This window comes from Pseudopodoces humilis, chromosome 11, assembly GCF_049639895.1.
Source record: "Pseudopodoces humilis isolate 2021_Gansu_Grassland_sample_001 chromosome 11, ASM4963989v1, whole genome shotgun sequence".
NCBI lineage: Eukaryota > Metazoa > Chordata > Aves > Passeriformes > Paridae > Pseudopodoces > Pseudopodoces humilis.
Window position 1 is genome coordinate 5,547,540 of NC_142210.1, and position 25,179 is coordinate 5,572,718.

At 48.2% G+C, this 25,179-nt stretch overlaps 3 protein-coding genes across 7 annotated transcripts in view; 2 read left to right on the forward strand and 1 right to left on the reverse strand.

Annotated features, from left to right (window-relative positions):
* Positions 1-1,057: 1,057 nt before the first annotated feature.
* Positions 1,058-13,499, forward strand: LIPH (lipase H). Of its 3 annotated transcripts, XM_014258302.2 has the most exons (10): positions 1,058-1,175; positions 5,117-5,484; positions 6,146-6,254; positions 6,340-6,441; positions 7,392-7,481; positions 8,591-8,758; positions 9,538-9,633; positions 10,526-10,637; positions 11,586-11,759; positions 13,349-13,499. In XM_014258302.2, exons 1-10 carry the CDS (start codon positions 1,109-1,111, stop codon positions 13,419-13,421), a joined length of 1,359 nt encoding a protein of 452 aa, XP_014113777.1. In that variant the 5' UTR covers positions 1,058-1,108; the 3' UTR covers positions 13,422-13,499. The 3 variants fall into 3 exon arrangements, with proteins under 3 accessions (XP_014113777.1, XP_087917217.1, XP_087917216.1); XM_088061091.1 differs by lacking the exon at positions 8,591-8,758; XM_088061090.1 differs by lacking the exon at positions 6,340-6,441.
* A 286-nt stretch (positions 13,500-13,785) lies between these two features.
* Positions 13,786-16,722, forward strand: TMEM41A (transmembrane protein 41A). Its single transcript, XM_005529541.3, has 5 exons — positions 13,786-13,951; positions 14,028-14,181; positions 14,983-15,144; positions 15,660-15,798; positions 16,295-16,722. Exons 1-5 carry the CDS (start codon positions 13,854-13,856, stop codon positions 16,513-16,515), a joined length of 774 nt encoding a protein of 257 aa, XP_005529598.1. The 5' UTR covers positions 13,786-13,853; the 3' UTR covers positions 16,516-16,722.
* A 916-nt stretch (positions 16,723-17,638) lies between these two features.
* MAP3K13 (mitogen-activated protein kinase kinase kinase 13) overlaps positions 17,639-25,179 on the reverse strand; it is a 70,788-nt gene continuing 63,247 nt past the window's right edge. For all 3 annotated transcript variants that reach the window (XM_088060927.1, XM_014258305.2, XM_088060926.1), the window contains 4 exons: positions 24,877-24,947; positions 21,861-22,158; positions 21,112-21,209; positions 17,639-21,023 (listed from right to left, as the gene is read on the reverse strand). In XM_088060927.1, the coding sequence (XP_087917053.1) occupies positions 20,987-21,023; positions 21,112-21,209; positions 21,861-22,158; positions 24,877-24,947 (504 nt within the window). In that variant the 3' untranslated portion in view covers positions 17,639-20,986. The remainder of the gene's footprint in view (positions 21,024-21,111; positions 21,210-21,860; positions 22,159-24,876; positions 24,948-25,179) is intronic.

Consider the following 25,179-nt stretch of genomic DNA (forward strand, 5'->3'; position numbering starts at 1 on the left):
GAAGAGTTAAGAATTAACTTGAGAATTAGCAAAGTCAAAAAGCTTAATAAGTACAGCATGGGCCAAAGAACCAGCTATGCCACTGGGAGCTGTAATAGTTCAGCTCCTCATTGGATCATCACCAGGGGAAAGAAAGCAGAGCCTGGGTTTAAAGACGTATTTCTAATCCACCCCACATTCCCTTTCCCTGGCCAATGTTAGAAGAATTTGCTAAGAAAATGCCAGGCAAGTCTACCACCAAACTTCTATCCAGCAGCCATCCCTGTTCCCACCCTTCTCATCCCCTTACAACTCCCCACCACCCTCATTTTCCTAATTTTGCCGCTATACCTTCCAGCTCCAATTACAGACTTCCTTTCCTGCCCCTGACATTTGGCTTTCCTTGGCAATCTCCTTCCTCCCATCCATCAAGGAAAGAAAAAGGCTTCCTTACTTGAATTAGAGCTGAATTTATGAGGTTCCAGCAGGTCTGTGAGAAAATGTGGGAATTCCAGTTGCATGAGTGTCATCCAAGACAGCAGTGGAGAACCAGACACCTTGAAGTGGTACTTTCCCTTTGTCACAGCAAGTGCTGTGCACCTGTCTCCTGCCTGAGGTGGTGACAGGATCTGTAGAAGGGACTCTGGGCTATGGCACTCAGGAGAGCAGGAAGGACATGGGAGATATTAGGGATCATCACGAGCTCTCCAAAGGCAGGGCACTGTGAAACCAAGCGCCAACCCCGCCCAGATGCTTATCAGACTTGCAGTGACATCTACAATCTTCCTGACATTCTTTGCAAAAGACAAATAGACAGGCAATAAATAATTTCCTTAGTTTCAACAGGTGTAGTCAAATTGCTGCTTACAGCACCAACCCATTTGTCTTTGATTAGTCATCCCTTGAAGCAAACTATATTTAAATTAAGGAAACCTGCTAGAATAGAAGGTGCCCCACCTTCTTAAGAAGTTTCATTTGACTGGTCTTCATTTCTTGGCTGGTAACTTCCTCTTTTCACCACACCTACTGTTACTGGCAGAAAAAAAAGCAAGCAAACTGCTGTCAGAGCTAGCAGACACATGCCAGAGAAATTGTGGGATCCTTCAAATCTCTTACCTGTAGAAGTTCCATGTGGAAGTCCATATGCTTGAGGCTGTGTGTTGTGTTCATCCACCTTTTGTATGGGGTGAAAACAGGTAAGAACTCAATCATTTGTTTTGAATGTTTTTGTCAAATATAACACATTTTCTGTGCTTTACAGCAACATGAATGTGCCTACCCTCTGCATTTACAGTTACTAAACAGGGTTTCTCACTAGCATTATTTATTTTAGCAAAGCAAATTATACTGGTTACATGAAAGTAGTCAGTTCTAAGAGTTCCAAATGGAAAACCAGAAGTATTTTTTTATTATCTTTTCCTCCCTTTGCAAACATTTCTCTTATATAAGTACAATCCATCGACACTGAAAATGTCATTTGAAATCTTCAGAGAATAATGATTTCTTCTCAGGGGTGTCAGGTATGACAGAGGCGAAGGATGAATTACCATTTGTGAACAGCAAGCTCCATTTGATAGCCTCACAGCTCTACAAGAACAAACCTGTGTAGCAATAAACAAATGTACTGCCTTGTGTTAGCATACACATGAGAGCAAGGCAAGTTACAGCTCTCTGCTTTGTAGGGAAAACAAACAGAGTTAAAAAAAAGCAGCGCTCTTATAAATACTAACGTGTGTTTCATCGGGTACTCTGGAGTAATCTCAGGGTTGCCTTCTGCTTGGTTTGTTTAATACTCTATAGGAAATGCAGCCACTAGAAGTGGGAAAAGAGAATTGTGTGAAAAGGCACCGATGAAATGCAGTGAGCTATTGAGGACCAGGTTAGGAGTGGAGGGCACAACATCTCTGTGGAAAAGTGATGGAAATCTGCACCACTAACGCTCTTGAGATTCGTGCTGTGGCAGTGAAATGTGCTTAAACGGGCAAAGATATTGTTGATGGTTAGGACCGGTCTGATGACATTGTACAAAGCCCAGGCAAGGTGGCAGGGGCTGGAGGGCCAGGGCTCCTGCAGACAGAGAAGCAGCAGCAACACGCTCACCTGAGGTGCTCACTGGGCAAGCAGCTCTGTGTCCCAAGGACCACAGCTGGGACAGCCACACATCTGGCCAAGTGACCACTGAGGTGAAAAATCTGTTGGAACTTCCCTTTTCAAAAGGACAGGCTGGAAAAAACTTCAGCTGCTATTTTATTCATGCAGACATCTCAGTACCACAGCCCCAAAAAGCCACTGTGGCAAACCCTTTCTGTCCATATGGTCAACATCAAAGAAAAAGCCTCCAAACACCATCTCCTAGAAAGGAATGAGAAACACCAGGAGAATGCAGGCCTTAAGAGCACTGACTGCAGTAAATACCAGGAGTCTGCCTGGGACTGTTCCACTCCCTGCAACACCTAGCAGTATATAACTTCAGAAAATATATATGTGTATATATATAAAATTTCAGAACTAAGTTATTCTGAAGATGCCACCACTGCTGTAATAGCACCTTAGAGGCTGATCTCAGACTTGTGTCCAGGTCCCTGGCAGGTACATGGATTTAACACATTTTTATGCTCCCTGCTACAGGTTATGGGAGATCAGAGCACCTTGCCCAGCAAAACAGTGTTTGTCTCCAATTTTATATATCAGAAAACAGAGCAGAAGGAGAATGGGAATTGCCAGAGGCTATCTAGCAAGCTAAGGAAGGGCTGGGAAAGAGTTACTGGGATGCTGGGTTAATGGCCATGTTCGTTTCCCTTTACTGGAGGAAGTGATCTGTTGGACATGGATTAAGTACAGTGCTAGAGGATAAGTTTCTACCTCATTTATTTGCTTGCAGAATAAATCTCAGTAAGCCACTTGCCCCAGTCATCCTGGAGTTTCAAAGACACTTCCAGCCATTTGGGTAGGAGTGACTGTGCTTAGCAGAAGAGCAAAGCCAGGATAACTGGCCATCCTCGTGTCACTTTTTAAACACATGGTGGATGAGGCTGGCATTGGCACCAGCTTGGCCAGAAGAGAAGCTGGCAGGTTTCCTCTCCTTATTAGCGCTGATTTGAGTTTGTTATTCAAACCAGAACCAATCTAACAGACCTGGTGCAGATCTAATAAGGCTCTTTATACAGTCCCTGTGTTAGGTATCAGCAAATGCTGACCAGCTCTTAGAAAGCACTTCTGTACCAGAAGGTTTAGGCTGTTCTGATGACAAACATAGTGCTCCTCTGGGCAAGCCTCAGCACAGTGCAGGAGATACAGAAACAAATTAAGCAATCAGTGCAATCTTGCACCATATAGAAGTAATTCTTGCCTGGCATTTCTGCCTGTATTGCTACAGCTTCAGTGGCAGTAAAGATAATTAACAACACTATATAGTGCTACTATACAATAACTGAAACAATGCCTAGTTATTAGTAAAACACACAGCTCTATATTTTTATGCTGCAGTAGCACCTAGAGGACAGCCACAGAGTCTCACGGTGTGAGCTGGTGTGCATGAACAAAAAATGTTAATTTTTCTCTGCTAGTTACTTTGGGATCTCCACAAGAGCAGTGTCACAACACTCTTGCTGCTGTTCCCCTGGAGCATCTTGTCACTGTACGAATGAGCTGAGAGCAGGCTGGCCAGGAGGCAGCCAACAAGGTCACCTTTCCTCCTGGGAGCAGGGCCCAGAGTCACACTGCTCCTGGGAGCTCTGAGCAAAGCATTTCAGAGCCAGGACACCCTCCATTCAAAGGCCCCTGATTTCATTGGGCCTGGATGAGGGCACATTTCCCACCACTCCTATCACACCATTCGTATATTACCATAGGCTTTGTACAGGAAGGACTCCATGGATTTCAGATGTTAAAATTTATTTCTGAATTTATTGTAGCAATTTAAAATATTCAGTTGGACTTAACTGCAACATCCTTTTAGCCTATTAACTTTTATTTCTGGAGCTCCTGGGGCTTCTACAAAGTAATTAGCAGAACTGTGGCAACTGAGCAGATTGTTTTATGTGCTGGGCACATAGCATTTATATCACTCTCATGCTCCTGATTTCCTGAGGAGGAGAAAAGGGAAAGTTGCTCATAGAAACTGTGAGAGTTTCATCATTCAGAAATTAAAATGCACAGAGCATTGGAGACTTGCTAGAGCATAATTAACTTACAGCTGCAGGTTTTCTAAACCCTGCTACCTACTGCAGAGTCCTTTAAGCAACAAAGATCAGGAAGATTCCTCTGGGAACTGTAGCCTGAACAATTACTGTAGCTCAGGACATATGTGCGAGAGAGACTCTCCCCCACAAGGTTCTTCAATGAGATTGTGAGGATTTGAGGGAAAGGATTGTGAGCCAGGAAGAGGCTACAAAACCTGGGAGGTCCCTCATAAGCAGTATCTGTCTGGAGACAGTTATTCCGTTCCCGCCAGTGCCCTGTTGGAGACTGTATTGGGCTCTGAAGGCTCAGCTGGTGTTCTGCTGGAAAAGCAAGAACAAAGATGGGCTTTCCAATGGCACAGACCATCCCATTGAGCAGTACTTACATCAAATTCAGTTACACTTCAGCTGTGTATAAAGCACAGTTACCATCTCAGAGACTCAAGGGTGCCCTATTTTGCAGTCTGGAATACTAGACTGCATCTGCACATACAAATGAAGCATTGAGCTGCCCCTCACCATAGCAAGACTCTCTGCAGCTTGGCAGCTCCAGGCTGGAGGTACAAACCAACCCCAAAGACACCTGTTTATCTGAGAACCTGTCCAGAGCACTGCTCGAAAACCAGTACAGCAACCATCCTGCCTGTTGGTCTCTAATACCTTTGGGACAGAGTCCCTGCCAACTCCCAGCTGCCAAAGGAAGCAGAGCTGTGGTGTTTCAGGGAATGCTGCTCCAAAAAGGTCTTTTTTTCTTTGTTCCAACACAGCAAGAAAATCTAAGTTTCAAGGTAACTTCAGTCATGATCATGACAGAGAGGAGAGGGAGATAGGAGCAGCTCCTGTGCTCAGATAACTCGCAACACACCTTCCTGCAGTGTTGTGCAGGGTTGGCAGGTACAACAGGCTAAAGAAAATGCCTTGGTGCCAAACTCCAATTGCCACTCTGCTGCTTTCAGATCCTCAGGAGACATGTCCTGCATTCACAGCCCTTGGCTTTGGGAATGCTTTGATAGGGACAGAGCTGAAAGTGAAGCTGCTGCTCCACACCCGGCAGAACCCAACCTGTCCCGAGGAGCTCCACTCAACAGCCTCCAAGTACCTTGATGTGACTAAGAAAACAACCTTCATCATCCACGGGTACCGACTCACAGGCTCTGCCCCGGTCTGGATCCCTGACCTGGTGCATCTCCTGCTTTCTGTAGAGGACATGAACATCATCGTTGTGGACTGGAACCAGGGGGCAACAACTCTCATCTACAGCTATGCTTCCAGGAAGTGCAAAAGAGTTGCTGAGATTCTGAAGAAACTTATAGATGAAATGTTGGTAAGTTGGACGCTCACACTACGATACAGTCATTAAGGCACAGTATGTAAAGGGCACAAAGGAAGTGCTTAAACCAGCAGGATGTCTGGGAATAGAAACTCCTAAAAAAGGAATACATTAATTTTTGGAAGTGGATGTGTACTGCAGTGCCAAATCCTACCCTTGGATTCCTTTTGGTGCAATATTCAGTTTACACTCTAAGTCTCTACATTTCTGGGTACAAAATTCTCCAGACATGTTTCTCCATACATAGAAACCCTACTTCCACTTTCTGTATATCCAAAGGCAGCTTAAGGGGATCAGCTACAGTTCACAGCTCTTCTAATGGCAATGATGATGCTGGATCCTTAGGATCATAGTGTCTGCTAATTCCTTGCAGGAACCACATGTGGGGCAACTGGAATTTTACTCCTGGGGCCCATCAGTGGTTCCTGTCCACACTGGTAGTCACTGCCCCAGGAAAATACAACCATTGCCTGAACTGTTCTCATCACAGCTCTCTGAGGTATAGGCCTCAGACAGGGATGCTGGCTGCTCTGTGGGACTGTCAAATGGGAAATACCTACACAGAGTAGAACACCCTGGGAGATGTTACATTCTTCCTCCTAATTTTTTTTTTGTTTTTCAAAAACACATGACCATGAGTACTTTTAAATCTCAGATTGATGGAGCGTCCCTTGACTCCATGCACATGATAGGAGTGAGTCTGGGAGCACACATCTCCGGCTTTGTGGGACAGATGTTTGATGGCACGCTGGGAAGAATCACAGGTAAGCCTTCCTCCAGCAGTCCTGTCGCCTCAGGGAAGGACAGCCCGGAGCGAGGCGATGCCACGCCCATGGCTTTGTGCTGCAGGCCTTGACCCTGCGGGCCCCTTGTACAGGGGGACGGCGCCGAGCGAGAGGCTGGACCCCACGGACGCGCAGTTTGTGGATGTCATTCACTCCGACACCGACGGTACGTGACATTCCACCTCCTTCCTTTGCACGGAAACCCCGAGACTGAGCGGGAGAACGGGGAAGGGGGGCTGCTGGTGGACAGCGGTGCGGGGGTCCTCGCTCCTTTGGCCCAGGAGCACAGCAGACTCGCCCACTGAGCCTCTGGGGCGCTGTGCTGCCCACGCTGTCCCCAGCACTCCCTCAGGAGCTGCTGCTTTATTTGCATTTCAAAACACGCTGCTGATGACTGCAGTTATAACCTGGCCCATGATTTACAAAGACTTAGGAACCGGTGGAGGAGGTCCTGCAGTACAATCCTGCCAGAGCAGGACACACCAACATCCCACCACGGGGTCAGGCTGCATCGGAGCACACAGCATTTCCAGAGCTGGTCCCACAGCTTGCACAGCAGATCAGTTATCCTCACCCCACGGTTCCCTGCATGATGCTTCCAGTCTCCATCACACCTCCTAAGAGCTAAACCTTCCTCCAGGGCAAATCTGGACTCTCCTCAGCCCTGTCTTTTCTAGACCCACCAGCCAGGCCAGCAGTGCAATTCCAAGCCCCCCATGCTGCTCCCATGCCCATCCTACCCTTAACGCTTGGCTTTCCCACCTGACTGCTGCCTCTCTTCTCCCAGCCTTTCCAGGAAGTCAGATTAGAGCAGCACAGCAACAGCCAGGTTTCACATCCCTTCTCCTCTCCTGCACACAAGTGACACAACCCCCCACATTTTGTACTGTTGCATGCACTTATTTTAGGTACTTGATACCATTGTTAAAATGACACAGCTGGGTAACAACTTTTTGCCTGCTGCCTAAACAGACGGATGACTTTAGTATTCCTGTACAAGCAGGCATCCATGAGCTAAGTAACTACTATTTTTTCCTGTTAGGTTGCTATATTTCCTTCCTGTGCGTTTAACAATTTAATATTCCCTCCCTGAGCCCTGGTATTCCCTTTTGTTAGGACTGGGTTATGAAGAAGCACTGGGCCATGTCGACTTCTATCCCAACGGCGGGACTGACCAACCAGGCTGTCCACTGACAATATTTTCTGGTAATTAATCCTGCCCTCAATTGCACAAACTCTGACAAAATGTTTCCAATCAGAAAAAGAGGAGAAAGCCAGAGAATCATCATCATCATCACTGCTTAGAAAATACATGAAATCCATATTCTGGGAAAGCCATGGCAGCAACTTCTTCTCAGCACTGAAGTGACAGGAGTTTAGCGATGTGCACCAGGCAGAGGTGAAACTCAGGGTGACCTCTCTGCGCCTCCCTCTGCCACAGTGCAAGTGGGACTAATCCTCTGTGCAAAAAGTCATCAGTTAGATGTGTGCCTTCGTTTTATGACTATGTCCAGGAGATCTGTGAGATTTTTTGTTTCTAATTACTTTTAACACACAAAAGCCCAAGGACGAGTAGTGACAAGGACCTGTTCAGAAAACAGGTTCAAGATGAATGTGGAGCGGGCAGTTATCCCAAAGCAAAGGCACTTTCCTTAGCAGTGACAGCCAGTGCAGTCTGGAAAGCACAGCCCTAGCCTTGAACAAAAGAAAGTTTTTTCCTTTCAGCCTGGCAGCAGAACTGGTTTGATGAAAGCTGGGTGAAAGAAAATACCTTACGGAAGGAAATGCAGTATTGTGAACTCAACCCTTATCAGACCCAAGAGAATCTACATAGGACAGCAGCCTCAGCCAAAAATCCCTAGGAAATGAGGATTTTGCTCATTTTGCTACTCATGCAACAATTCATTCTATTAGTTATGTCTTTTTAAAGGGTTTTTTACACCAAAATGGAAGGCCATGTGCAAAGCTAAAAGCAATATCCGGCTGTCAGGCCTGAGCTCAGAGAGGAGAGGAGAGCACCAGAGACAGAACTTGATCCATAGCTGGATCCAATGGAACTGCAGCAACCACACAAACAAATGTTTTTAAAACCAAAAAGACAAGAAAAGCAAAGCAAACATAGGCAGAGCTGAGTGCATTCAAAAAGAGAGGCTGCTGTCCACTTACTGTTCTGCCACAAGCCAGTGCTCCCCAGTGCAATTTGTTGGGTTCAGAATGGTCAGTGACTGTCCACTGGTGTGTCCTGTGGCATTAATCATGTTTCCCTGAGGCATGAGGATTGCTAATGAAATATTTCTTCCCTGTACATGATTAAGGATTGCAGTATTTTAAATGTGACCACCAGAGGTCTGTTTTCCTGTTCCTGTCCTCCCTGACACAGAGCTGCAATATCACCACATACCCGTGCAACTCATACAGGAATTACAGGAATGGCAAATGCACCAGCTGTGAACCCTTCTGGCCCATGCCATGCCCCATCCTAGGTAAGGATCCAGGGAATGTCAGTCCATCCTGAATACTGAGCTGCCTGTCATTACTGTAGTTTGGAGGGTGATGTTTTGCTGGAGGACTCACACAACATGGTGTTTGCAAAAGCACTGAAGTTATTTCCACTCAGGTCTTTGAGGTCTCTCAGGCCTGCTCCTTGTAATATCACATCATGTCATGATCTAGAACAGAAATCCACAGGTAAAGGATCCAGAGCTAGAAAAGCCAAAACTAGACTTGGGATCTTTACAATAAAGTCAGAGAAACAGTGAATTAAAGTAAATTAAACCCTCAGTTGCAGAGTTTGAGGGACAGGGGCCTGTTCTTGCTAAAATAAAATTTACAAGTAAATTCCCAGCACCACAAACCCTTTTGTGCTCTAAAGGGAATGGCAAATGGGTGAACAAAGGGAATTCTGGACTTGTCTGCCCCAGCCTGGGTGTGACAGCTCTGAAATGTTCATGCTAAAACACCTGATACTTCCAGAAAGGAACTGGCAAAGCCAAGGGGATGATTTTCATTCTGCACTGTAAAATGAAATCCTTCTTGACCATGGATAACAGATGTGGAAAAAGATCAGCGTGCAGAAAGTGCTGAATGGAAACCAGGCATATTCACTCCTACGCCTTTGTAGTACAGGAGGATGTGTGTCACAGTGCTACTTGGCAGCTGGCACACAATGCACTATTTCTTAAATACTTGCTTATTTTCAGCCATTTAGTGGCTCATCTACCTGTGCAGTAACTTGGTTTAATTTTCAAACTGTCACCTGCAGGTTATTATGCCCATGAGTGGAAAAGCTATTTAACACAACAGAGCCATCCAGTGACAAGTATGTTTTTCGACACAGCGGACAAAGAGCCATTTTGCAGTAAGTGACTGAGATTTCTGAGATTATTTTTCTCTGTGCATTGCCTGTGTCAGCAGCAGCCAAGCAGAGATGGTTATTTGCTGGTGGTGTTATAGCCAGCATTTCAGAAACTCCAGTGGCTGCTGGATGGAATTGTGTCCATCTGTGGTTTGCCATGACCTTCCTTATCTACCAACCTGTCCAGTGCTGGGAAAACAAACTTGCTCTGTTGTTCTAGGAAAGTGATTGAGAGCTTTCAAATTAATTATAAAAGTTCCCAAGTCATGTTTCAAAGCAACAGAATATTCTTTTGTGAAAGTAAGAAATGTGTGGGAATGAGAAGAGAGAAAGACAGGCTGAACAAGCTACCTTGGAGAAAAGTGAGAGGTACAGGGAAAGGAAGAGAATCTGTAGAAAGAAAAGGTTTTGCCAAGGTGAAAGGTTTAATCTCATGCCTGTGATTACCAACATACCAGAGCATGGGCTGGGATTATGGCCTGAGCTCCAGTGCTGGTTAGCAAGTGAATTCAGACTCACAGATCAGACAATTCTGCTCCATGACAGAGATGACCAATGACAGATATGAAGAACAAAAATGGAGGGGCTCAGAAGAAAGAAAATACAATCTGGAAGAGAAGGGGAAAGCAGATAGTGAAAGGCAGTGTGCTGGGAACCATACAGAGAGGCCATCCTGCGTGGATAACCCATGCTGTAGTGCTCTCCTGACACCTCCTAGTGTTTCTGGTTGAAATCTCTGCAAAGGGAAACGGAGAGCAGGGAGGAGAGAGGGATTTTTGAGATAAACTGCAGGGGCTGTGTCCATCCTCTACCCACAGCTCTGCTCCCAGACAGTGCACAGCCTGGACAGCAGAGTGAGCCCACAGGTCTAACCCCACTCACTCTCTCCCTTCAGTCTATCACTACTTGGTGGATATTATCACATGGAACAAAGATACCAGGAGAGGCACCTTCAGCGTCATGCTAGCTGATGAAGCTGGGAGGAAGGCAGAATCAAAAGTTAATCCGTAAGTCTTACTGGTCTGAGCATTTCTAAGTGTTAGTGCACCCCTTGGTACAACTGCATCTGGGAGGAGGTGACATATCGTCCCCCAGTTTCTCTGCTGATACTTGCTAGTGCACATGACTGTAGATTTCCTGGTCCTATGGAATTCCCATAGCTTCCCCCAGCACACAGCCCTGACATCCCAGTCTTTTGGTTCATGCCCTTCTCTGTCATCTTAAGGACTGAAGTGGACAATCTCAACCAGCAGCACAGCTGCCCTAGGCTTCCACTAAAGCAGGAAGAAAAAAGACCTCCCCCTTTTTCCTTCCCCTTTCAGGGAATGTTCTGTTGTAGTTCCCAGTGCCCAAGACAGCTGGGGATTAACCTAGGCCTGAATATGTCACATCCAAAATCAATTCATTCCACTCAGAGAGACAAATTAATGGTGTTTATGTGACATGCAAATTCCTGAGTGATCTTAACTACTCTTCAGCCAAACAAACCTGCACAACTCGTTTCCCCAAGTTTCTCTAAGTGCATATTCCCTCAGGCATATCTGGTATCTGCTTGCACTGGAGCGATCAGCATCACTCCCACACCAAGGCCAGTGCAGATTTCATGCATATCTCAAGGTGACTCAGTGTTCAGGCCTGCACAGACAGCCAGGTACAAATATCACTTGGGTCTAGACCACTTGGGATCAAAGCAGAATCACAGTGAAAATTCTGGTTTGGAACCAATGGCATCCAACCTCTGTGTCCCCATTTCCACCCCAAAAAACTGAGGGCAGAAGTGGCTGAGCAGGTTGACACCTGGAGACCTGAATCCATACCCATTTCCTGTAAATCAGAAACTAGTCACAAGCTCAGGCCTCCTCCCCCAGCCCTGTTTCTAATATTACAGTGGCTACATTAAACCCAGTGCTATTCCCTTGGTGATTCTGACACTCTCTTGTCTGCTTTACCTTTAGAGAAGCTGCCACCTTCCAGCAGTACAAACAAATCACTTTGCTCATTGGGTTTGACCAGGATCTTGAAAATGTGGAAAGAATTTCCTTGACGTTTTCCACGGGATCTATCATTGGCCCAAAATTCAAACTCAGGATTCTCCAAATGAGGTTCCGCCCACTGACAAACCCAGAAAGGTGAGCAGATGTTTACAAACAAATAATTTCTGTTGGAGCAGACTGGACAGAAGTAAAGGAATCTCTCTTTGCTTTGTTGTTCTAGGAAACTCCTGGCCTGGCTGAGTTTGTGCAGAAGAATTAGATTTATTTTACATTTAGTAAATATAAATATATGAATATAAATATATTAAATATACATTTATTTCTCATGCACATGTCTTGGGAATAAGTTCCTCTTTAATGGAATCCCACAGCTGAATACCTACTTGAACACAGAGGCTGTCTTATTGTACTGGGAACATGTCCCATGTGATGTGACTCTGACGTGGCCTGACACCTTAACCTTTGGTCAGGAAAATGACCTTTGAGAAGCTGCCCAAGCCTGAACTGTAGAATGAAGGGAAATGCAGCTTTCTGGGAAGAATAGATGTTCAGCCCCAAATACACATTTTATATCCCAGTCAATTTGTATGGCTAGTAAAGCAGGGAGATTAATTTACTCCTGAAATTCCAGCAAGTGGGAGCTGCTGGCTGCTCTGTCCCAAAGCCCTGACTTGAGGTACCTCTCAAGACATTGCTGATGAGATTTCTACCACCTCATTAAACTGTCTGCTCTGCTGTCCTACCCTTAAGCTTCCCACCTGTGGAGGTTGGGGGCTCTGCCTGAGCCCAGCAAGCACAGAATCTCGTATGCTGACCTTGTGTGCAAGGTCACTATGTGGACACCACACCGTGCTTTCAGTTTGGGTTAAAACAAGGCTGGAAGATCATAGGGTCAGGAGGGTGATGCAAGAAGACATACAGAACTGCAGAACATGTTTCTTTGTATTTCATGAAGTCTGCTACCCTTATCCTAGCCTTGGAACAAGGAAAAGATTGTGTGCATCTACTAAACAAAATCTTGCAGTTCTCCCTTGCTGCCACTCCTTGTCTCCTCTCTCACACCTCCACAGTCACTTCCAGTCCCAGATACCCATGTAGTCTTTTAAAAAGCAGACACAAATGTCCTAATATTTAATCAGAGGATGCCGTCTCTCCCTGAGGAGGGGCTGCCACAGGCCATAAGCACAATTTAGGACTTTGAACATACCAACTAATCAGTCATTGCCCCAGGGAGGGAGGACTTGCCCTCTCCCCTTCCCTGTTGCTCAACCCACCACTCAGTGCTAATGCTCATATTTCCCCAGTGAAAGCCCAAGTATTTCCTCAATTTTTTTGGCTCCAGACCAGATCTATGTTTGGACCCAGGTCAGAGCCATGGCAGACTTTCTCATGCTGGGAGAAGGGGCAGGGACAGGCAGGTGAGGTGGAAGGACCACCTTGTTTGGTGGACACAGGTGTGGACTGACTTAAAGGGAACTACAGACTCTGCAGCCAGTGCCTGTTTGTTTGCTGGATTTTTTTGTGGTTTTTTTCCACAAGCAAAAGATAATGTAGAACAGAATGGCAAAATGTTCAAGGTATCCCTGGTTTTAAGACAACCTCACTTCAGGTGGACTTTGAGGCAGCTTCCTTGAGATGATGACTTACTTTTTGTAAGCCTCCAGCAGGTGGGGAGATGACAGGAAAAAAGTGCCGTTTTCTCACTTTTGGCCGTTTTCACACAGACCCCAGTTGTGCCGATACGACCTGGTCCTGACTGAGAACATCCAGAAAACCTTCAAGCCCATCCCATGCTGAAGCAGGATGCCCCGAGGATGCTGTGCCTGGACAGACATTTCACCGCCGGGTGGGGCCTCACCTGGGGGCCCCGGGCACCTTCTGAGGGCACCGAGCAGCGGGACCCGCTCTCCACGCACAGTGTATACGCGGGCTGGGGGAGCGACAATAAACCATGGTGGCACATGGCTTTAAAGCGTGGCTTTAAAAGGAGGGCTTAAAGCGAGGGTTTAAAACGGGAGTTGAAAGCGCGTATGCGCGGCTGAGCCGGCTCGGAGCCCTCAGGAGCAGCAGCTCCTAGCAGATCCCTCGGGGCCACGCCCGCCATCACGGCCCTCACGGCGGCCCCGGCCCCGCCCCGCGCCTGCGCACCCGGCTCGGGGCGCTGAGGGCGGCAGGGCCGGGCCGGGTTCGCTCGGCTCGGTCCGGCAGCGGCGGCGGCCCTGAGCCGGGATGTGGCGGCGCCCGGCTGGTCTCCTGCTCGTCTTCGTGGCCGCCACGGCCGCGCTGTGGCTGCTGTCGGTGCGGCTGAGTGCGGGGCAGACGCGCAGGTGGGTGTGGGGGGCCGGCGCTGCCCGTGTGTCGCTCCCTTCCCCCGGCGTTGCCCGTGTGTCTCTCCCCTCGCAGGGTGCTGCGGTTCCCGGCGGACCTGGACGAGCTGCGGGATCTGGCCGAGGCGCTGCGGGACTACGAGCGGCAGCACCGGGGCGCGGCGCTGGCCCTGTTCTGCGGCGCGTACCTGTACAAGCAGAGTTTCGCCATCCCCGGCTCCAGCCTCCTGGTACGGGGAGGGCGGGGGGGGGCGAGGGGCCGGGGACTCACGGATCGGGCAGGAGGAGCCGGAGGGACCCGACCGGGCCCCCGCCTGAGCAGAAGTAACCCTTAGTACCAGTACGGGTCGGGGCTGACCTGCTGGAGAGCAGCTCTGCTGGGAAGGACCGGGGAGTGTTGGTGGATGATGTGCCCTGAGGGCCAGGAAGGTCAGTGGGATCCTGGAGTGCACCGGGAAGAGAGTTCCCAGCAGGTTAGGGAGTGATCCTGCCCCTCTGCTCAGCCCTGGTGAGGCATAGCTGGAGTGCCAGGTCCAGATCTGGGCTCCTCAGGAAAAGAGAAAGAAGGAGAGGGTCTAGCGGAGGCCACAAAGAGGTGCAGATCTGATGAGGAGAGACTGGGAGCTGGGCCTGGTTAGTCTGGAGAATACTGAGAGGGGATCTCATTAATGCATATAAATGTCTCCAAGGAGTGTCAGAGGATGGTGCCACTCTGTTCAGTGGTGCCCAGCAACAGGACAAGGAGCAATGGCCATAAACTAAAGCACACGAGTTTCATCTCAATATGAGTAAGAACTTCATTCCACAGAGGGTGGCAGAGCACTGTGAACAGCTGCCCAAGGGAGGGCACAGAGTCTCCTTCTCTGGAGACATCCCAAACCCACCTGTTCCTGTGTCACCTGCTCTGGGTGACCCAGCCTTGGCAGGATGTTTGGACTGGATAATCTGCAGAGGTCCTTTCCAACCCTGACAGTTCTGTGGTTCTATGACACACTGTTCCCCCCAGGCCTCACTCCGTCTTGTCCCCACAGAATGTCCTGGCTGGAGCACTCTTTGGACCATGGATGGGGCTGGTGCTGTGCTCAGTGCTCACATCTGTGGGAGCCACCCTCTGCTACCTGCTCTCTGCAGCTTTTGGCAAGCAGCTCATTGTCCACTTCTTCCCTGAGAAGGTGGTTCTGCTGCAAGGGAAGGTAAGAACTGGCAGTTCTGCTGACACCCGCGATGGCCCTGGGCCAGGCTGCTGTTGGGGTGGCAGTGAAAATGAGTGTGTGCAGGAGATGCATCAGGCCTGCTGAGGGCACAGTCTAGGAGCAGGCTGCTCTCTTGGAGCAACCCTGTTAGCAAAGGGGCTGCCAGGAAAATCCTGGATCTTAAGGAAAAGCAGATACGAAATAAAGGAGTGTTTGGGAAGCCCCTGTACTCCAGAACTGCCTCTATCCATCCATGCTGTGTTGTACACTGGAGGTGGTTCTGCTCTTGACTTCCTGTTCTTTTGTTCAGGTGAGATCCCATTTCCATCCCTTCTTGGAAGAGGGCTGGCTCACCACTGGGCTCCCATACATACATAATATTGCTGCTCTCCCTCAATTCTGAACTGATGTTATGCTGTGGGATGTTAGAAGGAAAATTCACTCCAGTATCTTGGCCATTTGAATGTTACTGCCATTTGAGGAGCAGGAATGATGTGGAACGTTTCTTTTGGCAGGTAGAAGAGAACAGGAGCTGCTTATTTTTCTTCTTGTTGTTCCTGAGGCTGTTCCCCATGACACCAAACTGGTTTCTGAACCTCTCGGCTCCCATTTTAAACATCCCCATATCCCAATTCTTTCTCTCCGTCCTTATTGGTAAGGCCTGGGGACAGTGTGACACTGGTGCTCTTGCTATCTCTGAGCCAGGGAGGGCAGAGCTGGGACTCTACCCTTGGTCTGTTTCCTCTGTGCTGCCCTTGAGCATTCTGTAAACAGAAGTCCCCAGTGCTGCACATTCTGCTTTACACTTGGTTCTTTCTGTCCCCTGTGTCTGTGTAATGGCTGTAAATTAAAACACTGAGTTCCACCTCAACATGAGGAAGAATTTTCCATGGAGGGTGGCAGAGCACTGGAACAGCTGCTGAGGGAGGGCATGGAGTCTTCTCTGGAAACATTCCAAATTCCCCTGGACACATTCCTGTGTCACCTGCTCTGAGTAACCCTGCCTTAGCAAAGGGGGTTGGACTGGATGATCTCCAGAGGTCCTTCCATCCCTTACAATTCTGTGATTTCTGTGTCTGGTGTTGGGCATATTTGAGCTAATTTTCCCATGGGGGATACTAACTGCTTTTTTCTGCTCTGATTCCTTCAGGCCTTACACCATATAATTTCATCTGTGTGCAGACAGGGGCCATTCTGTCCCAAATCACCTCTCTGGATGCCATCTTCTCCTGGGACACACTGCTCAAGCTGCTGGCCATGGCTGTGGCAGCGCTGATTCCAGGGACCCTTATCAAGAGATACAGCAAGAAACACCTGAAGCTGGATGGGGACAAGCAAGCTCAGACACTCAATGGCAGGAAGAGCTTGTGATGGCTTAGGTGCCCCAGTTTTGGGGTAAAAGCTGCAGGACTCTGTTCCCAGGGGTTATATTCTGCATGCTCTGTGCCACTAAGGACAGTGGCAATTTTTAATCATTCTTCTCACCTCAGAGGAGGTGTCTGTTCTTACTTTTAATGAATGTTTACCTGTGCATGTACCTGCACGGAGAGAGAGATACAGGGGCTTTGTGAACATTCAGTTAATTTGCCTGTTTCATTTAAATCAGTCTCCTGTGTGCCTGAGGCTGTGGGGAGCAAAAGGAAGAGTACTGGCATCCTGTAAGGAAGGCAAACCAGAACCCAGCTGTGGATCACTGGCCAAGCACAACCCTGTGGGCAGCAGGCAGGCCCTGCTCCCTCCAGCTCCAGACAGATTTAGCATTTTTGGCCTCAAATGATGAGCCATGTGCTCCTGTGCAGCTGTAAAAGCACCAAGTTGAGAAAATAATGGTGTTTCAGTGTGGAGCTGTAGAAGATTCTTCTTTGATTCCCGTGTAAAACCAGCACACGCTGCAGCAAAATGCTCTGAATTTGAGCTGCCAGAATCAGTCATGTCAGAACACTTGAGATTGCTTCTCTGGTCTGCCAGTGGCTGCTACACCCCGTAAAGACTAAAAGGGAAAAGAACGGGAATGAATGTGCCTGACTGGCAGAGATTTGTCCTTGAAAAGCACCTTGAAAGCCACACATTTGCTCCTGCATAACTAGGAGGATTCCAAATAAAGAGGTGGGCTCTGTCCCAGTTATGGAGAACATAAGATCGCAGAATGGTTTGGGTTGGAAGGGATCCTAAAGCCCATCCTCGCCCCTGTCATGGCCACTGTCCCAGATTGCTTTAAGCCCCATCCATCCTGGCCTTGGACACTTCCAGGGGTCCAGGGGTAGTCACAGCTTCTCTGAACAACTTGTGCCAGGGCCTCACCACCCTCCTCACCCCAGGATGACACTGCTCTTGGGATTTTGGTATTTGCTCTCCATGAGGAGATCTATTTGAAGGATAAAGTAACCTTCCTGGTATGGAAGGGGGCAGATGGGAGACCCCAGAGCAAGGCCTCATGACATCATCCCAAAGTCCATGAGAACCCATTCCCAGATCACAAGACCAGTCTGCAGCATTGAAGTACACTGGCTTTTTATTCCATGCATTGTTTGCTTTGATAGTCATTCTTGTTTCCATCACTGTACACTGGTCAATACAAAAAAAAATCAAGTTTGTCTCAGGAATCCACAGAGCAGGGAGGAGGGGATGAACACTACTGGACAGGGCCAAGATGAAATGGGTACTTAACACGACAGTGGGGAGGGCAACATTCAGCTCTGGGAGAAAATCTAGGCTAGTGTTCAGGAGCTGTCAGCAGCCACAAGAACTGGATCAGGGTACTCGGGATGCTGGAAAGGGAACCCACAGTTTACTCCGGCCCTGGAATGCGGTATTACTACAAGGAGTAAGCAGGCTCACCTACACCTCTCAACCCCAGACCCTGCCAGGAGAGGAAGTGTGAGGAACCACAGCAGAGGTGCCCATACAGCGATGTGGGGACTGTGTCTGTGCAATCCCAGGGAGGTGTCACTAAGGAAAATCCTACATAACCCCCCCAGAACTGACAGCAACCATCCCGGGAATGTGGGGGTGCTGAGCCAGCTCTGCCCACACACAGCGAGGCCATGGGACGTGTGTGCAGGGGAGGCTGGGGTGACTTAAATGTGGCAGCCTGGAGGGGGCAGCTTTGCTTGCCCAGGCTGCAGAACAGGCCAGCATGTCCCCAGGCAAGCATGGGGAGGGATCAGCACACACCCAGGACAACTGGCCCAGAAGCGTCTCAAAATCCCAAACACCAAAGCTCTATGAGCCCAGTGGAGCTTCATCCCATGGTGGAGCCTATGCAGAGACCACAGGTACCCAAACCCCTCTGGAACCTGTTTGTCAGGGACTGGATCACCACAGGCTGGAGGCCCTGAGGACAGTGACACGCCTGTGCTGGAGGCAGCTCTGCTTTGGGGCTGTTTGTGGGACTGCCCAAGGATACCAGTGCTGTCCATGGGTCTCCCAGAGCCTGCCAGGTCTGAGCAGAGTCTCCCCAGGGGCACAGAGCTTGGCATCCTTTGCTGAGGACACCCAATGGCAGTTCTCCACCTCTCTTTACACCACAGTGTGCTATGTGCACACAGTTCTCCACTGCTAAATTCCCACACCTTGACCTCCAGCCTCCTGAGTAACCATCTGCACCAAACCCCCTCTCACACCACAACAGCAAAGCCATCTGTGCCCTGCCAGCTCTTCCTGCCAGTGGCCGAGAGACCAAGAATATTGGGGAGGAGAAATGAAAGGTGGGAAGAGAGGGGGAAGGAGCCAGGAAAAAACTCCACTCCTCACAGGGTTCTGCCTCTACCCAGAGCAGGGTGAGCAGGTCACTCCCTCTCCAGGAGTCTGTTTGGTCCTGCCAGGGTGATCCACTACATGGACCCATTGCCCAGGGCAGCTGCCCTCCTCCCTGATGTTGTTTTGGATGCTCTGTCCAGGGAATCTTGTCACAGTTATTCGCTTTGTGATCAATTCAAAAGCCCCTCACCCCCTGACCATCCTTCCCACATTCCCACCCATTGGCTGGTGACCATCAGCAGCGTGAGCAAACTGCAGCTCTGCCCACGAGGAACCTGACTGCAGCCATCCACCCCTCCCTGTTCTCTGCCCTGGAGATCACTAGAGGCAGCAACTCCTGACAGCCACTGAGCCCAGCTCTGCTCCCACCCCTCTGGCGAGCAGGGAGAAGGTAACATCACACACAGAGATTACAATTGTGCTAGCGGTGAAGCCAACCTTCTGATCTACAGAAATGATAATAAATAATAAAATAACATCATAACTTAAGATCTGTCTGTAGTCCAGCTACAAAAATTTAAAAATATGGGATAATTTAACTCATACAATACTGCTCTCTGTATAAGTAAGACATTTTCCTTCACTTTGCCATGAGGCTATAAATTACCACAGTTAAGTTCAAACCAATATTTCAACATAAAAATGTAAACAAACAAAGCAACAGAAGTACCTGTCCATGGTCCATTCCTGCCGTTCACCTCTGCTGGCCATGCCAGCCAGCACACTGGGAAGGGCAGAGGGAGAGCTCTTGCAGGGGGACATCAACTAAGGAAAGGGGGGGGAACGTGCTCTATCGTTTTGTTCTCTTTCAATATTGTTTTAGAAGAGTAGTGTTTGAAGGGAAGGCACTATGAGTTCTATCAGAAAACAAATTTTTCTCATCTGCCAATGCCTCGGCCTGTCATATACCAATACTATCCTCACTTGCACCTGCAGAGTTTCAGCTTAGAGGAGACACAGAGGCCTCGGGGCACACTCAAGACACGGCCGTGCCACGGCCGTGTCAGGATTCCCTGCACAAGGCCTGCCATGAAGGGCAGGAAGCTGCTAATACTTCCAAGAATGTTCAGTGAATAAGGAGACAGAGCAGGGCTGATGCTCTAAGCCAGGCCAGTGATTCCCAGTCTTCCCCCTCAACACACAGCCCTCTGCTGGTTCTCGATGCTGCTCTAGGTGAGAGGCTGCTTCTCCCGGTCCAGTCCAGGCGTCTCCAGCGTCCTCCCCAGAAGTGCTCAGGCTCTGTGGAATGTGCTTTCCACGCTTTTCAAGTCCTTGCTCGGCCAACACTGAGTTGATTGATTTCTTTGACTGACTGAAACAGACAGGAGGTAAGAGGAGGAAGTAAACTGGGAAACGGCACACTGCATCTGAGAGAGGTTTCCCTGCTCAGCTGGAGGTTGACACTCCCAGAGTGAAGCAAGGACAGTGGTAAGAAGTGCTCTGATACTAATTCTCAAGAGGACGAGGTTAGAATACATTTGCAGGATCTCACAACAAAATGCTGATTAAAAAAAGAAACTAAAAATCCTTAAAATAAAACCCATCATTACATTCCTGGGGATGTATCGACTCAGAAGACCCTGGATGTTAGCACCTCAGTACGAGTTTTCTCCAGGAACATGTCCACCTTCTGATTAAAAATGACCCAGCTGGTTATACTGAAAACACTTTGTTCACAGGTGACTCTACAGTCAGGTCTTTTTCTGCTTTTCCTCATTTGATAAGACTAAGTGGTTTCGTTTTCTTATCTGTTCTCCAATCTTCAGGGCCACGAGGCCTGGTCCCCTGTGCAAGCAGCAAGAGAATCCCCCGCGTCTGTACACAAAGCTGTCCAGGCAGGACTCCCAGGATGTTTCTCCGTAGTGTGCTTGCTTTCTGATTTTTTTTTTTTTGCAACGAGTCTGTGTGTCTATAAATACAATCCACTCTTTACAGTAAAAAGTGTTAAAATGTCAAAAAAATAAATATCCATGTTACAGTAACTAGATTATTCAATAAAATACATCCCTGCCATTCTTGATTGAAATGCTCAAAGAGAATTAATTTCATTTGGACATTTTCCAGAGATTCGGGTTATTGCAAATCACTCCTGGGGTGGGAAGGAGAAGCATCTTCTCTTCCTGTAAAGTGTGATGAAGGGGAATGAAGTGGAATCTCAGGGAAATCAAAATGCCAGTACCAGGAAGCTTTGGGGGAAATCTGTATTACCAAGTAGCAGAGCTGCAGGGCTTATTGGTCCTGACTGTGGCATCAGAACACTCCCCTTCAGAAGAGTCACAGTCTGATTCTCCAAACTGTGGTGGGTTCTGCAAGACAAAAGGAAAGGGGGAGATTTGAGCACCATTCCTGTACTGCACATCACCCACACATCCCAGTCTGTCACAGCAGCCAGGCAAAGGTCACCACCTGCAGAGGAGGTGAGTGGCACACATGGGAGAGGGCACAGCACACAACTGCCCCACCAAAGGTCACTTGTCTCCCCTAAGAGAGGGGACAGAAATACCTGGTCAGAGCACTCTTAAACACAGGGTTATGAGGAGATCATGCAGCAGGCTCTGCCCTACCCCTTCTGAAGACTTGAAAGGCAGAGAAAGGAAGAAAGTCATCCTGGCTTTGTCAGCAAGGCTGCTGATGGATATGTCTGAGGCAGCTTATATCTATTCCATTTCATTATCTATTTTTATCCCACTTAATGCAACTGCAAATCTGATGGCCTCCCAAGATCACACTCATCTGGAAGAGCACATTATGTTCAGCTTTGTTTGTGCTACTCTCCCCCAACCACTCTTTTGCCAAGCAGGAGGAAGATGGGGTATTGCAGCAGTTGCCTTGCCATAGTACACCTACCACATCATTTTCTAGGCAGCGTTCCAACTTTGTGGCCCTTGGATTCTTTTCCATAACATTTATGTCGTTTTTTTCCACTGAGTGGAAGGACAAGGGGATAACCAACTCACCTCACAGCTGTGTTCATCTGCACAAAGTTTGCCCAGAGACATCTGAGTCTTGACCCTCCGCACAGCACATTCTTTGTCCGAAAGCCCATCTGACTGCGTGGAGATTTCAATGGGGATCTCTGGAGTCTGGGACAACATGTCCTCCAGCTTCTCAGCCAGCTCATCCTCCAACTTGGTGGCCAGCTCATCCGGGCTGTTCGAGTGGTCGCTTGTGTTCCCCTCCTCTCCATCCGACACGGAGAAGTTCTCAGAGCTGAAGGTTGAGTAGGACTGGCAGCTACTGATGCAGCGGTGGGGTCTGCAAATAAGGAGAGAAGTTCAGTGTTCATCTTGGATGACAGCCACAGGAACTTCATGGATGCTGTGTTCACTGCTCTACTGCGCCAGGCCTTGTGGAGTGCCTTTCACATCCCAGAGCTACAGAATTCTACCCCTTCTGAATGATTCAGTTCAAGACCTGCATCTTTAAATTAATCTGTTCTTATTTGGCCCTGTCTGATATGTCTATATTAGTTGATCTGCCCTGGAGCATTTTTTTCTTTGACAGTGCATTTTCCTAAAGGAAAGCAAGGCTGTACTGTGGAGTTCTGTTTATTATTTTTATTTATGACATGGATGAGGGTACTGAGTCTATCATTAGTAAATTTGTGGATGACATTAAGCTGGGAGGGTGTGTCGATATGCTGGAAGGTAGGAGGGCTCTGCAAAGAGACCTTGAACAGTTGGATGGATGGGCAGAGTCCAATAGGATGAAGTTTAATAAGTCCAGGTGCCAAGTCCTGCATTTTGGCCACAATAACCCCCTGCAATGTTATAGGCTGGGGATGGTGTGGCTGGACAGTGCCCAGGCAGAAAGGGACCTGGGGGTACTGGTGACAGCAGCTGAACATGAGCCAGCAGTGCCAAGAAGGCCAATGACCCCTGGCCTGGATCAGGAGTAGTGTGGCCAGCAGGAGCAGGGAGGTCATTCTTTCCATGTACTCAGCACTGGTGAGGCCACACCTGGAGTGCTGTGTCCAGTTCTGGACCCTCAGTATAAGAAGCACCTTGAGATGCTTGAGCACATCCAGAGAAGGCAACAAGGCTGGTGAGGGGCTTGGAATATGAGCCCTGTGAGGAACAACTGAGGGAGCTGGGGTTGTTTAGCCTGGAGAAAAGGAGACTGAGAGGTGACCTTATCACTCTACAGCTCCCTGAAAGGTGTTTGTAGTCAGGTGGGTTTGGTCTCTTTCTGCAGGCAGCAACTGACAGAAACAAGAGGACACAGTCTTAAGCTGCGCAAAGGGAAATTTAGGTTGGATGTTAGGAAAAAGTTTTTTATGGAAAGATTGATAAAGAACTGGAATTGTGTGCCCAGGGAGGTGGTTGTCATCATCCCTGGATGTGTTTAAGAAAAGACTGGATGTGGCACTCAGTGCCATGGTTTAGTTGAGGTGTTAGGGCATGAGTTGGACTCCATGATCTTAAAGGTCTCCTCCAACCCAGTGATTCTGTGAGTTCAAGCTAACCCTCCTGGGAATACCTGCATCACCTGGCAGCCATCTCAAAAGCCAGGCAGGGTTTAAGACCATCCACTCAAGAAATAAGCTCATGGTTACTTGACCATGGAAATGGCCTTGTGCCAGAATTCAACACCAATGAGGCAACACATCAGTTGAGGGAACATGCCAGGAGACCCACAACTGGGCATCACATGAAACAGGCAATTTGTCCTCCTATTCTTCCAAGTTAGTAAATCACAGAGGAAACAACATCACACAGGAACTGTATGAATCACATAACACATCCAGCCCAGCATTCTGCCTGCAAACCCAGACAGGAAGGTATAATCTGGGAGAAGTATAAGAACAGGGTATACAGACAGAGCCTGCTTTCTCCTGGCACCTCTTCCTGGCTTGTACCATTCAGCAGATCTGACTTCCAAGCAGAAGCTCAAACCCAGAACACAATGCTAACAGTTGCTTACGGATCCACACTCCAGAAATTCTGCACTTACAGCTCTTCATGGTCTGATTTCCACAGCACACCTTGACAATGAGCTCCACATCTGAAAATGTTCTGGATGGAAAAAGTGCTTCCTTTTGTTCATTTTAAAGTCCCATTTGCTTCACTGGCTGCCCCTAACATGAATGTGAAGAATCATTCCTTGTCTATTTTCTCCACATAAATTAGAATTTCATGCACCTCTGGTGTTGCCTCTCCTCCTGCTAGAGAAACATTTCACATGTTTAATCTCTTCTTCTACAGAAACCATCCCTAACTACTCTTGTCACACTTGTCAGTACCTTTCCAAACTTCCAAACTTTACTGTGGTTTTTGTGCTGAGGCAATGAAGGGGGCATTAGGATTTAAACTTCAGGTGTGCTGTGGATGCACACAACAGGAGACAAGATTTTATCTTCTTCTCTGCTCCTTTGAATCAAACCTTCAACCTGTTTGCCTACCGGATCACTCCTGCACTTCAAGCAGCCACTTTCATGAAGCTACAGCACCAAGTCCATGATGTCTTTCCTGAGCACAGGACTGCAAATCCTGCTGTTCCCCAGGCTTTAGTAGGAACACTCCCCCTAAGTCTTATTTTACAGGCAGCACCATCAAATTTGATCTGCTGTTGTCACTTAGCTCTGCAATCTTATCTGAATCCAGCTACAAAGGTGCTGGGCTGGAGTTTTCCCCACTGTAGAAACAATCAATAAGCAACACTGGGAGTAGCCCACAAAGGGTTCCCATATCCACCAAGTCTGATCCTGGTGAAACAGATGCAGCAGCTCATTTAGAGGCAGAATAATGTTATCAAGTGCAAACAGCCTGCAGCAGGAAAGCTGTGCCAGAGAGAACATCTCAGGATGGGCTGAAACAGCAAGTGGACATGAGGGATCAGCTGAGGGTGGATGGGACACACCGAATTCCGTTCTTTTGCCAGCACCTTCACCAGTTTCAATGCTGGTGTGCAGCTGTTATGAGAATTCTCAGTTTTGTCCCACCAAAGAGAGATTAGAGTGAATTCACCTTTTACCTTTGTCTACGAGGAAACTCCACTTCACTGTCAACTTCGCCCTCCTCCTCTTCTGACGACTCATCCCCGCTCTGGCAGAAAACAAGGACAAAAAGGTGTAATGTCTGGGGAAGTTCAAACACGGCTGACCTTTGGTCTTCCAGGACAAAGTCACTGCAAAACAGTGCAAAAATCTACAGGATGCAAGAATCTAGACCAGAAAATAGTCTATGTGTCAGGAATGCTGACTCAGATATTGTCTACCAGGGGCTGTTTCAGGCAGCCTCAAGGCTGCTATTCCCAAATCTGGCGTGACTGACTAGG